Here is a 16246-nt window from a genome sequence, read left to right as displayed (position 1 = left end):
ACGAATGGAAGGTGTACAGAGTGACAATATGTAGCGCTTTGTTAGTCTCTGAAACCGGTTCTTTGTGTCAAGGGGCATACCTATGATCAACAAGCCTCATATATTATTCTGTGCAGACACATTTCGCTTTCTCATTACGCCATTGTCAAAAACTGCTGACAACACACACGAATTCGCTTATTTTAGTTGTACCGTTGCCATGAGCCTGGTAACGTGTTTTTTTTTTCGTGTAATGCGACCCAAATGTTTGTCACAACAAGTTGCCGTCCGTGCACCTGTGTTTTTGGCGTCTTGAGCTGCGACGATCTCCTCGCTGGACAGCGAGTAAGCCTCGGACACTGTTGCCGTGCACTTGAGTTTCATAATGCCGTAGCTGAAGTGGCGTGGCTCGGCCGTGAAGGTGATTCCCAGCGAAGAGTGGTACAGCTGCTCCCGGTCGCGGAAGATGGGATACATCTTCTCGTACTGCGGGGGAACCTGTGTCGTTCGAAACACCCCGTGAAGGTTTGTGATCTCCGCAGACAACAAGCCGCGAGAAGTTTATTCACGTGTTCGACAAGAATTACCGGATTTGTAAGAAAGCATGCAACCGAGTGTGCTCCGTGACTAAGCGTATCTATTAGGCTCGGTTTAATGAAAACATATTGCGCAGAAATTTTACGCCACATTTAAAAATTGGGCTACGATTGCACATCTCCTGAGAGGAACGTTGAGCTCGGGGGCTCCCACCTAAATACACGATAACGGAGAAATCTATTTTCTCGGCAACTACTGCACCGATTTTTATGAGGGTGGTTGTATATTGAACACAAAGTGAATGTCTAACGGCTGTATTAAAAGGATATTTTTTTCAGGCGTCATTGTTTAACCGGAATTGCGAAAAGTAGAAAAACCAAAAGAAGAACAACTCAAATGTCAAGTTGACAACGCCGTACCTAAGCAGCATAAACGATATTACAAATCTGTAAACTTCATCTGATAATACATTAAAAGTGGGTAAAATTGTTGTATTATATATACACTACTTCGAAATATACTGCAAATTTGCCCGTAGGGCTTTCGCAAAGCCCTCGTAGACGTTGTAACAACTTTACGTAAGCAGTCGATTCGTGTATAAAATTTTCTGCTTTCGATGTGCAGTTTGCTGAACCTGCGACATCTATTCTTGGTGCAGAGTAACAGATTTGCAAACTCTGTGCTTCAATCTTTTTGTGAAACCTACCAATTTCTAGGAACTTCCGTAAAAAAATATCCCGGTCCTAAATTAAAATTTGCCTTCCTTGAGTCACTAGAATTTAACGTTCTCGCTCAAATGCAACAAATGTCATTCAAATCACTGCAGGCGGTGTCTCAGAAAAGCACTTTTGTGTTTTACATGTATTTGAATAGATAAACTGGAGTTGGCACTTATCTAAACCTTCCTCTTAATGACATGCTACATGCGTACCGGGCAGCATCAAAGTCGTGTCTCTAAATATCATTGGCAAGAATATATAGCACTTTCAATTTTATACACTCTATTGTAAAATTTATGCGCGTTGACTAACCTTGTTATGTATATTGAATTATTCTCACAGAAAAGATGGTTAATAAGGAGTCCGTGGCATAACCGTTAAAGTGATAAAAAAATTTTAACATTATGTTGTATATAGAGCCTTCCAGCTAGGTAGATATGAACTATGATCTTGTGCATTCAAGTGAGCAGATAGGTAACGGTAACTAACACAAGTGGTTAAAACATTCTTGGAGAATGCAATTAGCGTTCCTAGTAGCCAGGAAATTACAGCAAGCGAAATGTTTTGAAGGGAGCTAGGATTTGTCCTGTATGAACATTTGACGCGAACCATTCCTAAGGCGTGATGAGCTATCACTTGATGTTCACCTAACGACAATTGACCAGCAATAAAACAGACACTATTATATTAAGCCCTTTATTATGTCCTGTATGGTGACCCATATTGTGCTCTATATTTGTGTAGTGGACAAAACAAAATGAGAGGTAGTTCGGCGAATAGGCGGGAGCTGGTCGTAACGCGAGTGCCATGCTGACCTCTTCGCCGTTAATGTACCACGTGAGCACCGCCGGTGGCTTTGTTGCCCCCGCGTGGCAGGTCACGTTGACCAAGTCCCCGACCCTATAGTGAGGCTTTGTGCCGCGGATCTCGGGGCCTTTCTTGGGTAGCACTGTAACAAGAACAAAAAAAAAAGAGTTAACAGAAAGGGCAATTCGTGTCAACAGCGTCATCCTTAAAAAAAAAAAAAACACTTCTTAATTTTAATGTTGCGTAATCGTTCTTATTCATTAAAAACGAAAAAAAATAAACATTTTCTCATGAGTGATCAACGTAGGTCGGTCTTAAAGTGAGTGCAATGTATTCGCTTACATAATCCAGAGCGTGGATTGCTATATAGGCACACACATTTGTGCAGCTCGATTAAACACTAGATGAGTCAGCAAGAGAGAGAAGGACCTATAATAGCTAACTGGAAACAAAAAGAATTTGTTGCTTCTACTTTTAATGGTGTTGGATAATGATGGACAACTCCATCAACTATTTCTTATTGCAAGGTGGCGATGTCTTTCCTCCACAGTCTATTATCTTCCGTCTCCAAACAGTCGAGCCGCACAACACTTCTGTAGGTGGTGCCCGTTTGTGTAATCAAGCAGGACACTTTCGGACTGCCTACAAGTGAGCTGGCAGATGAAGGGCTGCCAGCTGGGACTCTCTTCTATCGTCTTGGTGCTTTCCTCTTCCGAAGCTTGCCTCCGAGATTGTTCTCTCTTCGTGCTGTCGGTGTACTTCGTTTACCAATGCTTTTCTCTTTTTTTCTATCGGGCAAATCGTGCGAAAAAATGCAGCTGTGGGAACACGGTTCCTTCCTGTAGCCGCTAAATGAAAGCACCTTTGGGCAAGAGAACCGCAGCATACACAGCACTGAAAGGAGCCCAATGATTGCGTTTGCGATTCCATTCCCTTCACATTCTTCTTGATTTCCCATAACTGCGTCCTTCTCACCTTCCTTGAGCGACTTACTTGGCTGACGAGAGATGCACAGAGCGATGATTATTTGCATACAAGCGGCATTCAGGAGGGACGGATACCGTATACGTTTATCTAGGGTCATACAAACATGCACGTAGTACGTATGCACACGCGTGCAAATGCACGCAACACACAAAGGAATTAGCGCTTCAAAAGGGTGCATACAGTATGAAGGGAAAAACAAATGTTTGACTACAACATCGGTTGTTGCTCATCAGGTTGGCAACGGTAAACACGGCGACAACCATTGCAGTGCATGTCTAGCCGGAAAAGTATAGGCGTAAATTATGAAGATCGCAGCAACAAACCATTAATGCGTTATTATTTAAAATAAAAGTTGAGCAGAAAGGACAATGGCAAAAACAAACAAGCAAAGAAAGCGACAGAGCAGACGCCGTCCTCATCCTTTCTTACGACAGTTTCATATATTCAATAACATGGAACATACGAAGTGCCAAGCAACGCTATATGTAATAAATAGTTAATGTGTCAGTTTCCCTACATCGCCTCTGGGAAAGCGGGGCCTTCAATAAGAGCTGAATTGGTTACTGACTAGATAGTTAGATTATGCAACTTCTCGTCAATTTCAAGTAACAATGCGATTCCTGCATCGTAAAACAATCGTGAGCAGCTACGTAGCTGCAGCTTTCTGCCAATAGTATTCTTACGAAATTACCAGTACCAGGCAATGTTTATCTCCTTCAAATATTGCAGCGTTCCGCAGAGCATAATTTCAGTTGTATTTCCAATTTTCCGCAGAAAGGTGGCGCTTTCGTCGCTTAACGAAAGCAATAGAAAATCCACTTGGAACCATTCGGTGCGAAATATTCTCCAGTAACAAAAATGGTTAGGATATAAACGGAAAAGTTAAGCGTTGGAAGCTGAATTTGCCGCAAAGGTGTGACAGAGAAACCTCTTAGTCAGCTCTCAGAGCGTGGAGCACGTGATAACCATGTCATCTTATTGCGAGGCGGTCGAACCGAAGTGCGCATTCGCACACGAAGCCCACATTTTTTTTTTGCCCCACCGCGATGAATCATCGGAGTGCCCGCTTCCGATCACGCAGATTTAGGGGTACGTTTGGCTCGTGTATGTGTGGCGACCACGCGATATGTCGTGCTCTTTCGACAATGATGGGGGCTTCAATGTTTCCGCTTTCTCACGTCCACATATGTGCACCGCCGAAGCACCACAACGAAGCCTACAGTATTGGGCCTGTTCCTTCAGCCGTGGGGGCCATCCGCGTATGACTATTCTACAGGTCAACTTAATTCATTCCTTTTCTACGTTTTACTGGTTGAATTTCAAAGCCAGTTCGGATGATGTCTCGGATGAATTCTCGACCACTCTTTCGTAGTGTACAAGCCCCATGGTTCGAGGTCATCATAAACGTCATCAGAGCAGAGGAACATCCACGACCATTCACTAAGGGATTTCTAAGCCATCGCCAGAAGGTTTACCGGTGAGTGTGGTGACGTGACATTGACTCTTCGCAGCTCCGGTTGAAATATCACAGAACTATCGCGAGCCAATCCTTGAACGAAATTCTTAAATATAGATTGCCTTGCACCGTCTTTTTATTTTTTTTTCTTCAGAAAGGCTGTCGACATTGAGTACGACCGCGGTTTTGCAAGTTTAGGCTGTGGTATTCTTCATTGTGACCGGGATCTTCGATGCTATATCCCTCCGAAAAAGACACGTGCCTCAGTGGTATCTAATGTGCCTCTGTGAGTGAAGAAGCAGCGGGGAGATTCTTGGTCACTGTTAAACACCACGTAACTCCCTCATTCGGACCACTCACTCACTCACTCACTCACTCACTCACTCACTCACTCACTCACTCACTCACTCACTCACTCACTCACTCACTCACTCACTCACTCACTCACTCACTCACTCACTCACTCACTCACTCACTCACTCACTCACTCACTCACATTCCTCACTCACTCACATTCCTCACGTGACCTTAGGAACAATCCACGGAACACCGGATGGTCGGAAATGGCCCACCTGCATTACCGAATTATTGGTTTTGCCGTGGGTCGGAAATGCCGAACTTACTATCAATTTCGCAGAGGCTCGGAGATGAGTCTACAGCCACGCCGAGAGCATACTCCCAGGCATAGTGGCACATCAAGACGCCTGCACAACTATCGACTGCCGTCCGCTCCATACAAGAGTAGTGTGAACTTGTTGAGCTGTTACGGACTCTAGGGCATTGGTGTGACGAGTATATAAAAACTATGGAATCGAAGTTCTTGCGTTTTATAACGTGCTTCTCAAGGAACGACCGAGGTGACGAGGTGTTCTTTTTTTTTGCTTTAAGCAGCGTTTGAACGCCCCGCGTTTATTTCTTTATTGTCATTTTTTTTGTGCTATTTACCTAATGAAGCCGATATCGAGTGAAGTGGCCGCCTGGCGAATACTAACTGAATTATGTCAAGTGTGGATGGCGCCTCGAGTCGTCTGCTATAGCCACTACGAGTTTACATGTGCACGTGTACGGCCTGCATAACCACAAAAGATTGTTTGCTCTGTGGTTGGAGCGCCGTCATATATAAATGCCGGTGCGCATTTGTTGACATTTGTGCAGGAGCGAGTTTCTTCTTGCTCTGTAGTTCTTGAACCAAAACTGTATCAGTGACTGCGCCTGTCGAGCGCGTGATGTGGGATCATCGTGCTCTCCGCCACAATCGTGTTAATTTTTACCGCTTCGTGTTTTGAGCACATCAGAAGAAAATAAAGTATATTTGGCATCGTTAGAAACCAATGGAGTGGTCGCAGTGAGACGTGAATGCAATGCGCAAGCTACTTATATATATATATATATATATATATATATATATATATATATATATATATATATATATATATATATATATATATATATATATATATTCATATATATATATATCTATATATATATATATATATATATATATATATATATATATATATATATATATATATATATATGTACATATATATATACTCTGAGTGCCAAGACGCTGGGACTCAGAGTCAATATAGCCTATTTACCTGAACTTAGAGGATCGAAATATACAAACAAATAAAATATTTATATGTATGAGGCCCGGTGAAGTAGAATGAACAGTAATTTGTCACTTTAACATCTATATACAAGAACAAGTGGTTATTTACGACCGATGCAATATTAGTAACAACGATTCCAACACAAGTAGGCATCACGCAAGCCGGAACACTCACAAAAAGCGACCAATGAAGGGCATAAACGCAGACTGTGCATCTGAGTGCCAGTCCCCCGTTGAATGACAGTTTGAGCATATTTCACGTATAATGGGATGCTCCGCGCGTGTTAATGCGAATCAGCCTGCGTCTTGGCCTTCGACGGGTTCCTCAGTCTCCTGTTTTGAAGGGCAATAGGGTGATAGTGTGTGTTCAGGCTTCAAAAGTCCTTAAGCAGTAAGGTCAGGACGAATACTCACCGTATACTTTGAGCTCCTTTTCGGAACGCACTGTCTGGAAGGAAGGTGCATCGGCCGACACCTCGCAGGCGTAGAGGCCCTCCGACTTCAAGTCCGTCTCCTTGAGGAACAGCCTCCCCACAGAGGTCCGGCTTGTCTGCGCACGTGCAGGAAAGCAAAAAAAGAAAATTGATGTTCCTAAAGAAGTTATTGCGTTTTACTTGCCAAAATCACTATGTCATGATGAGGCATGCCGCAGTGAGGCACTTCGGAATAATTTGGGCAACCTGGAGTACTTTAACATGCACCTAAATCTAAGTAAACGGGTGTTTTCGCATTCCGCCCCCATCAGAATGCGGCCACCGTGGCCAGGATTAGATCCCGTGACCTCGTGCTTAGCAGCCCAACACCATAGCCACTAAGCAACCACGGCGGGTATTGATGTTTCTCGCTCATGTTTCTGAATGTAACCGACATCTGAATGTTTAGGTTTTGGGTATGATTACGGATCAGTGAAATTGTTCTGTTCGAACTCACGTTTCTTTGTATGATGACAACACCTAAAGGCTCTTGATGGAAAAAATTGCAGCCATGAAAGAAATTATGTTTAGTATATTTTTTCAATACTCTGATTTTAGTGGCGTAATCCCTAGAAATCGTTATCCCCGGCGTTTAGTTATCCCAAGAAATCTTTAATGACATTTCGGAGCAATCGTCATCATTTGTAGAATCAATGGTCATTGCGACTTTAAAAGAAACAGCAATGGTATATGTCTCTCTCGGTTTGGACATGACAGACACATTTGAACAACCGTGGCAAGATAAACAAAAATATATTGAGGGTATGGACAAATCACCAGCCGGTAAATGCAGGCGCTATGGAGCGGCACTTAAAGTATATACAACAGCTGCAGCGGACGGGTGTTGAGCCACTGGCCTTGACGCAATGCAACGCGGCTTCTTCAACGATCACGCACGTTGGTGTTAACTGCGGCTAAAGCCATTGACATGCGCGGTCGCGAACTCGCCAGTCGTTAGCCCGGCCTCTCCAGCTGATGACAGAGGCCCTTCGTTCGTTCGCTCGTTCAGGCCCCAATTATTCGAGAAGCAAGATGAGGTCCTTCTTGGAAACAAGCATTCCCCTCGTGACGTAGGACGGAAGAAAAGCCAACTCAGGGGGCGCATCAAGGGCAGCAATCATACTCCAATTTACGGCAACCACGTGCCCAGAGACTGGGACCATTACGCTACTCGCCCTCGACTTTAATTCCCTCAGGTCATTAACTCAGTCAGGCAGTTCCGATCAGGCTCAAATTGACAAAGAAGCGGGCATCCAGCCTGTCACGCCATTAGGCGGGAGTCACAGCGAGGCGAGGCGATTACACCGAAAGAAGTGACACGATTAAAGGGTCAGTTTCAAAATTTAAAAACTGCAAAAAATTTCAAACCGTCCGTTAATATTCAACGAGAGGAATTTTCCAAGGGCTAGACAGCTGAGTACGCGATGTCGCACTTTCCATATAGAGATATTCCAATAGTGTGTGAGTGAGTGATACGTTTAAGTGATATTTCTCATCTTCAGGTGTCAGCGTGCTGCAGTATATAATTAAAGCCCTGTCTGGAACCAGGTAGGCTGCATGATGTTGACGCATCCTCGCAAAACGAACCTCGTGGTTTTTCCTTCGGTTATACCCGAGATGTGAAGCGTTGCGAATATTGGCGTACCCATGTCTTCCTTTAAAATCGCACCTCGAGAGACAACGAGACACAATAAAACATCGACGCTTGTTTTACTATTACGTTGAGCTCGATAGCACAGTAAATAGAAAAATAAGTTTAGCTGTGTTCGTAAATTACTATTGTAAGTTTGTAAGAAAATTGCCACTTTTGATGTGAAAGGGCGCATAATTAGGCAAAAAAGATGAAAAAGCGAAAAGCAGGTGGTGATACTACCACATTCAGGTTCCCGCATATGCTCATCGTCACGTAATATATTTTTATAGCGTCTGTTCGGGCCTACTTAATTTTTAATAGGCAATGATGGAATACACTGTATTCTAGAGAAGCCAAACACTGAAATAAGCAAATTTCTAGAACTTTTACTTTGCTACGAAGGATCCCAGTTCCTCAATACGCATTGAAATCTGGACTTCACACTGGCGTACCGACGCTGGAGCTTCCGCGAATTTTTTTTTAATGCGATTACCATTCTTAGAGTTCTTCACGAACTTTCGGGGCTATCTGTTTATCTGTCTGTGTCTAACCATTTTCCCACCAAATAGGGGAGTACAGGGAGTGAGTGGTCTATGGTCTAATGGGTAGCGCATCGGGTCGCTGTGCTCGGGGAACAGGGCTCGAGATCGCCCGTCAGACCAACGTGGGCCTCCGGGTATGTAGCACTGTTCAAATGAACTCGTCTGATACCAACTTGGAGCACTGGTATGTGCCACTTGGTCTCTGCCGTCCTTCAATGAATCGAATTTAAGCTACTGGGTATGATAAACTACGCATGGTCCGTTCTTAAATGGCAAAAACTTTTAGCGGTTCTCAGCGGAATCAACAAGCACCGCATGCGGGCTTCGTGGCGGCGACGCTAGATAGATGCGGGAAGTGCGAGTAGCCAGGATGCATATATGTTTCCGCGTTGGTAATGCAGTGTCACTGCATTGTTTTAATACTATTCTCATTAACGTCTACATTAATCGAGAGGTGGGTCCTGTCGGATTTTTTTTTATGAAACAAAGATGGGAGCTCATTTTTTAACTTGGAAATCAACCTCTTATCGCGGAACTGCCGAAAACGGAGTTGTCGAAGGATGCAAGCCCACAGTGATTTAGTGTTCCTCTTTAGTGTTATTTTTACGTTACTTAATGTCATCGATACGTCTTCGTAGTTTTTTTCACACTTAGCCTTCCCATCAGCACTTTCAGCAGTCACAGTGACCATTTTCATTTGCCTCACTCGTATACGACCATAAAGCGGTGAAGGCGCTTTTGTGCTTCTTAAGGACGACAGGCTTGTGCGACCATCTGTGACTTTTAATGCAATTTCTGTTGGACCACAAACGTCAGCGAATTCACCGCAATTTCCTTCTTTCCTTCCCTCCCCTCTCTCTCCCTGTTATCTTTGTTTCCCCTTTCCCATTCCCCCGTTGTAGGGTAGCCAACCGGACGTTATTGTGGTTAACCTCCCTGCCTTCTACTTATCTCTTTCCCACCCCCCTCCGTATACGAGTTCACCTCATTCTTTCGCGAAAACGTTTTTCTCTCAAGCCTTAGCCAATGAAAATGCTAGGCCATACTTGCGTCCTATAGACATCTACACACGTATCCTTCTTTGCATTTCGCGCTCGTTCAGTGAAAAATAAGAACACTTCACTCCCGAGTTTTCCCAGCTCCCACGTCCCCGCCAAGTCAAGCTCTCACTACTTCACACCTCTGTGTCTTTCTCGGCACTCAGCTAAGAAGAATATTTTTTTTTTATATCGGTACCAATGTAATGCAAGAGCGAACAAAATAAAGAAGCAAAGAAACGGACGAAAAATGAATCTCCCCGCACCGCGGTGATAAAGCACAACATGAGAAAAATAAAAGTCGGTCTCGCACAACCACGCGCGCCCGCACACGTCGCAGTGTTGGCGCAGCCTTTAAGGCAGTAAAGATGCGAACGCCGAGAACAAAGGCAGCGCGCACTCTCAGAAATGGCTCGACAATTCACACCGAGGCGAGGTATACAAGTGCAGTGCCTTCAGCCCCCTTCCCTCCCTCCCCCCCTTCCTTGACGCTAGCTATAGACATCGCCGAATAGGAAAGGCGCGCTTGGCCCGGAAGAAGCCGAATGACGTTCATTCTCCTTGTTTTACTATTATTTCGCGTTTCACGCTACTCGCCAGCACAATGCGAATGTCGGGGAGCCACTCGCCTCCTCGCGCTCCGTTCTTTCTTATTCCGCTAGTGACGTCGTCACCGAGAAGAAAGTGACTCTCTCTGTCCCGCTCACGACCCCGCGAATGCTCGGGTTGAGATTCAGACTCTGCGGGGCGGGCGCGCGCGCGCGCGGGGGGCTCAGAACAAAGGCGCGCGACGAGCCATTCGCTTGCGCGCACGGGGTGAGCTGCGACGCACGGGCCTCAGACCAATGACTCGGTCCCAGCGGAACCTCGTCGTCATCGTCCTAAGTGAGGAGCGCGCGAGATGAGAAAAAGCTAGGCCCGCCACTTGCCGACGGCCAGCCATCGTAGACGGCGTATCCGGTGGTCGTGGGCATTGAAAACAGCTAGAAAGTGCACTGGTGTCTTTCTTTCTTTCTTTCTTTCTTTCTTTCTTTCTTTCTTTCTTTCTTTCTTTCTTTCTTTCTTTCTTTCTTTCTTTCTTTCTTTCTTTCTTTCTTTCATGAAATGCATGAAGCTCGTCATATCGGACTGAGGCGCCCTCACAAATGGGCAGCTCGTTCGCTCTCCTCATTGTTTCTTTTAAGCTTAGAGGTTCGCCTTCATTGTTTGACGCACGACGTTGTTTGGTGCCACGAGGGGATATCACGTGCCGGCGTAATTGACGAGTGGGGGAGGGGGGTGGTGGTGGGGGGCACATGAGATGGAGATAGAAGACGTCATCATGTTGAAGCTTCATAAGAGAGACGCTCCACCTGTGGCAGCAAATCGTGAAACTACATGCAGAACGAACTTGAGAGTGGCTTTGTACTTCTCAAGAGTGACGCGTACTTCGTATTAAGTTGTAACGACGTGCCTTAATAAAGGAAAGCCTATCAGTAACAGCGGCGCTCCTTCGACACACTCACTTGAAATGCAAAACGTTTCCTTATCTGCCTTGAATACATAATGTTAACCAATAATTAAGAACGTATTCATCAAAGTTGTGCTTAATCTGAAGAGATATAAAACGGAGCTCATTTATTATACATTCCATGCATTATGCATGCATCTGCATCGGTCCCACCGCGACCCAGTGTAACCATGTGACTTTTGTCTACCGTGTTCCGGTTGCCATTAGTGGAACTCAGTGCAGCACGTTCGATACAGTACACGTCTCTTTAGATTGATAAATGTTTCTCATAGTATTTATCCTTGACTGAAGCACATCGTGCAGTTCCGAGAGTCTAGAACGCATAGAGTAACTTCTAATCAAATCGCCGTCATTGATGGACGGCTACCATTGGTGCGTAAGTCACCAGTATTCAAACTAGAAAAATATTGATTCCTTACTGCATGCATTATTTTCATAACACTGTGGTCCGGCAAACAAGAATGAACACATTTACTATAGCAAAAGTAAACTAATCTTTATTCTATAGACGTAGACCTCCATTCGACGGGAAAGTCTTTCGAGCTGCGCATTTAACTTTTTTAATATTGTGATGACATTTCCGCATTACTAAATTTTTATGTGCTTTGCTGTTAAAGGAACAGGATTGAATCAGCATGAGTAAAGGCTACCCATTCTTGCCGCATAGCGGCATGCTCATTGTATAGCCACTTGCGTTTACTATACATGAAGCATAGCGTGCACATATATTCGCAGGATTGTATCGCTTTGTCCGTACATAGTGAGATTTTCTTTTCTTGTGAGTAATGTTGAATGACTTTGATTGTTTTTACTTATATATATCTATATTTCCCGCTTGTTTAATGTTATGTCTTTCTTTTTCTACCTGTGATTTTTAAATAGCTCTCTTCTTCAGCAGCAAATCTTTTAATAATATCCAAATCATATGCAACAGAACTAACTGCACGATGATGAAGCAACTTGAGCGTCACAATATTGTATTTTCGCAGGAAAATTCACGCAAGCAGAGTTCACGTGTTTTATACCACTGCTTTATCCTTCGTCGGGGGCATTTCAGAAGAAGGCTGAATTGCCCTGACACACATTTACCTGCCGGCAAAACAGAGTGAAATTTGCCGGCAGGTAAATGTGTGTCAGGGCAATTCAGGCTTCGTTGGAAATGCCCTGACAAAAAAAAAAGAAGAACAAAGAAAAAAACAACCTTGCGCAGGCGGCGGTACGTATCGAAGTATGGTAGGAAGCAGTTGCGATGAAACCTTATGTTTCGTGCGAAATTCTTTAGCAAAAAAAAAAAAAAAGAAGATAGGAGAACGATGCGAGACGAGCAGAGTGTGACCGTTTAGATTTCATTGGACGCATCAAAAGGAAATAAAAGATGATGACACTCAAGCGCCGCTGCAGATTCAGCTGTGCGCGCGCAAACGAATGAAAAAAAAGGCGCGATTGTTTTGTCGACTCAACAAGTCGAAAATGGTAAAATGTGGAACAGTGCGAAATGCGTACCAGTAAACTGTTGAAATGAGATAGCCGTGCACCTTCAAGTAAGTCTTTTCACAACACAAGAAAGCGGTTTTCTTTTATTTTTGTTTTCGTCACGCAGTAGAAACTTCGGAGACCTGCGAAAAACTGTCTCCCCAGCCAGAACTTTACTGACAACACGGTTGCGTTTCGCGCAAGACAGAAGAACATGGTGGCAAAGCGGCGTGACAGGAGCGTCAGCAAAGTAGGAGAAGAAACTTGCTTTAGGACAGGAAACTTGATAGGAGAAGAAATCAATGCTTTAGAGATGAAAAACAAAACAAAACAAAAACAAAATGGGTACGGTGCCGCCAAGCGAGGCGAAGAAAACGAAGGGATACGTCAAAGTGCGGACAGCAAAGATAATGTGTTTTTTTTTTCAGCGTGCTTCCTCCATTGAGCTTATCTGTTTGTGCATTACGTTCGCGTGTGTGCGTGCGTGCGCGGTGTCTTGTCGAAGAACCTAGCGAAAAGGCACAATATATCCATTTGTGAGGTAAACATCGTGTGGCCAGATAAATCCTGCGTCTTAAAAATAAACGAAAAAGAAATACACGATGTCCTCGTATCAAAATAAACGAGATTGTCGCTTTAGTGACGGCAAAGAGGAAACAAGAAGGAAGCATTGTAGGATGGACTCAATGTTGCCGCTGAGTAGTAATACTGTAACGTAACTGTGTCCTGCACATATTTTTTCTAACAAAGAAAACCATCGCCACAAGCTATATCACACTTCTTATCAAAGAGGCCCCTCGCTGAAGGGCTTGGTATGTATTTCGTTTAGAGCGATGACACGACGGAGGCAAGACACGCGTGATTCAAAGAGGAAGAGGGAAGAAAGGCTTGGAGCAAGTCGGACGGCGTTTGGCAAAAGTCAGGTAAACGGAAGCTCGTAAGACATGGAGGAGGAGAAAGCCGCCATGAAGAAACAACAACAACAACAACAACAACAACAACAACAACAACAACAACAACAACAACAACGACGACGACGACGACGACGACGACAACAACAACAACAACAACAACAATAGCAACAACAACAACAAAAACAGCGAAAACTGTATTGCATATTGGCGGACACTTCAGCCGCGATGTTTAGGTAAGGGAATAGGTAAATAAGAATAGTTTCCATTGCCTTCTTTCAGCTGCATTCATCTCTCCTGAAATCCTGCGGTCAGTTATAGAATATAGCTTACTAAGGATAGCCGTTCCACGTTCTGCCGGTGTCCGACATTGTTCATCTTGTACGAAAATATTTAAAAAAATTGAATACTGGTATATTACGCGCCAAAAACTGCGATAAATATTATTAGGCACACCGTAGTGGAAGATTCTGGATTAGTTTTTACCACCTCGGGGTTCTTTTAACATGCACACAATGCACGGTACACGGACGTTCTTGCACTTCACCCCCATGGAAATGCGGCCGCCGCGGTCGAGATTTGATCCCGCACCCTTAGCAAGGTAATGACAAAGCAACTACGCCGCGACGGCGGGTGATCCTGCACAAAAGCAGGTGAACATAAGAAGGAACACGTGCCTCAATACGCTTTGTTTGTCAAATGCACGCGCGCTACGAACGCCTCATTTCCATTCCCTTTTTTTCCCTTACCCCCTGTGTAGGCTATGCCAAACTGAACCCGCTCCTGGTTGACATTCCTGTCTATCCTCTGCTTGCGTTCTCCATCTCTATATTCCTCTTTTTCGCACAGCCACGTCGTGTTGTATAGTTTTGATACTCGGCGGCTCTTGATATGCAAATTTCGCAGTCTTGCTCCCTTCATGCGTGCTTTTCCCAGGGCGTTTTGTTCTGAAAGTGCAGCCGGCCTTCCCGCTGAACAGAGCGCCCAGTAACGAAGCCCATGTTGCCGCATACGATATCAGAGAGAAAATGGCGCTGAAGTTGAGAGGCGGAGGAAGAGGAGGAGTGATGTGGAGAGAAGTGCAAGAAACGAGGAAGCTCCACGCCTGTGCACAAAAGGCGCCGGCAGTGTTTCGAAAGCCGTGCCAGAAAAGGCCGCACATGGGCTCCTTTTTAGATTTGCAACGCATTGAAACAATGTGTCATACTTCTGGAGAGGCTGCGAAAAAACAGCAGCTTTCGCACAATAGCTATCGTTAGCTTATAGAGAGTGAACAAAGAAGGCCAAGATAGCAAAATGCAGTGAGAACAACCACGATTGGTTAGTTGGGGTTTATTGGCACACAGGCAACTAAGGCCATGCTGCAGAACAACCATGAGTGTGAGCAAAGAGAGAAAGAAAAGAAAAGAAAAGAAAGTAATGATGCAATATGGACAGAGAACTGTAATAAAAGGCGTTGTAATTTTTCTTTAACGCTCATTTCACACAAGAGACGCACTGAACTAGCAACTGGCGACTGAGAGGTTTTCGCAACGACAGATAAAGTTTCTCACAATGTTGAAAGCACGGCGTTGCAACACGAACGCGTGGAGCTGAAGAATGAAAGGCTTGGGAGATGCCGAAATGCTCACAGCTGCCATTATAAGCGCCGTTATTATTGTTATGTTGACAGCATAGGAATGGTCGTATCAGCGGACGTCACTGTAGGTTGAACAAACATAAGTAGGTGTACTTTACGTGGTTCACGTTGGTGGTCGTAAAATCCCTCTTGTAGAACCTGTTTCCCTTTTTTTGTGAACTATAGACAAACGGGAAGGTTGGCTATAGCCGCTACCCCAAGGCGCATTTAAGAAACTGGCATTACTCTTTTCCTCACATAGCTGATACACACATCCGACATACGCATAAGCGTATATAAACGTCCACAAACTTAAAAAGGAAACGCGTTTTCGCAAACTTCTTTGTTACCGTGTTCCCGCGTCTTTTATGTGCGCGTTCGAGAAGGCTGTTTTTGCCACCAGCGAGTGCGTGGACTTCCACATAAGCATTCGAATTTTGTGAACTGCTCGGAAACATTTGTTCTTGTAAACTTATGTTGAGTATGTAGGGTGAACTTTATATATCTTGTCACTGTGTTTGTGTCAGTATTCTTTTTTGGAACCTTTAACATCGTTTGGGTTACATCTATCGATTACGACAAGAGGAGTAGCCGGCGCTGTCTACGGAGACCAACATGTCCTAAGTGCAGGTAATACTACTACTACTACTTAATACTACTACTACTACTGCTGCTACTACTACTAGTACTACTACTACTACTACTACTACTACTACTACTACTACTACTACTACTACTACTACTAATAATAATAATAATAATAATAATAATAACTTTATTAACAAATCTTGCTATTACAATTACAGAAATCAGGTTCGCCTAAGCCATCCCAGTGGCTTGTCACCCGAAACCCGGCAGTCAGCAGCAAGACTCAGCGGCAAACACTTAATACTTTACAAAAAAAGAGAAAAAAAAGGAGAAAAAGAGTGACACTGAGACCTATTTGTGG

At 44.2% G+C, this 16246-nt stretch overlaps 1 protein-coding gene across 4 annotated transcripts in view; it reads right to left on the bottom strand.

The window, feature by feature from the left end:
• LOC135914684 (uncharacterized) overlaps positions 1-16246 on the bottom strand; it is a 200187-nt gene that overhangs the window by 8275 nt on the left and 175666 nt on the right. For all 4 annotated transcript variants that reach the window (XM_070537520.1, XM_070537521.1, XM_065447630.1 and 1 more), the window contains exons 3-5: positions 6515-6650; positions 2051-2184; positions 276-477 (exon numbers count right to left, since the gene is read on the bottom strand). In XM_070537520.1, coding sequence (XP_070393621.1) covers positions 276-477; positions 2051-2184; positions 6515-6650 — 472 coding nt within the window. The remainder of the gene's footprint in view (positions 1-275; positions 478-2050; positions 2185-6514; positions 6651-16246) is intronic.

Source organism: Dermacentor albipictus, chromosome 4, assembly GCF_038994185.2.
Source record: "Dermacentor albipictus isolate Rhodes 1998 colony chromosome 4, USDA_Dalb.pri_finalv2, whole genome shotgun sequence".
NCBI classification, from domain to species: Eukaryota; Metazoa; Arthropoda; class Arachnida; order Ixodida; family Ixodidae; genus Dermacentor; species Dermacentor albipictus.
This window is presented reverse-complemented; position numbering and strand designations above follow the sequence as displayed.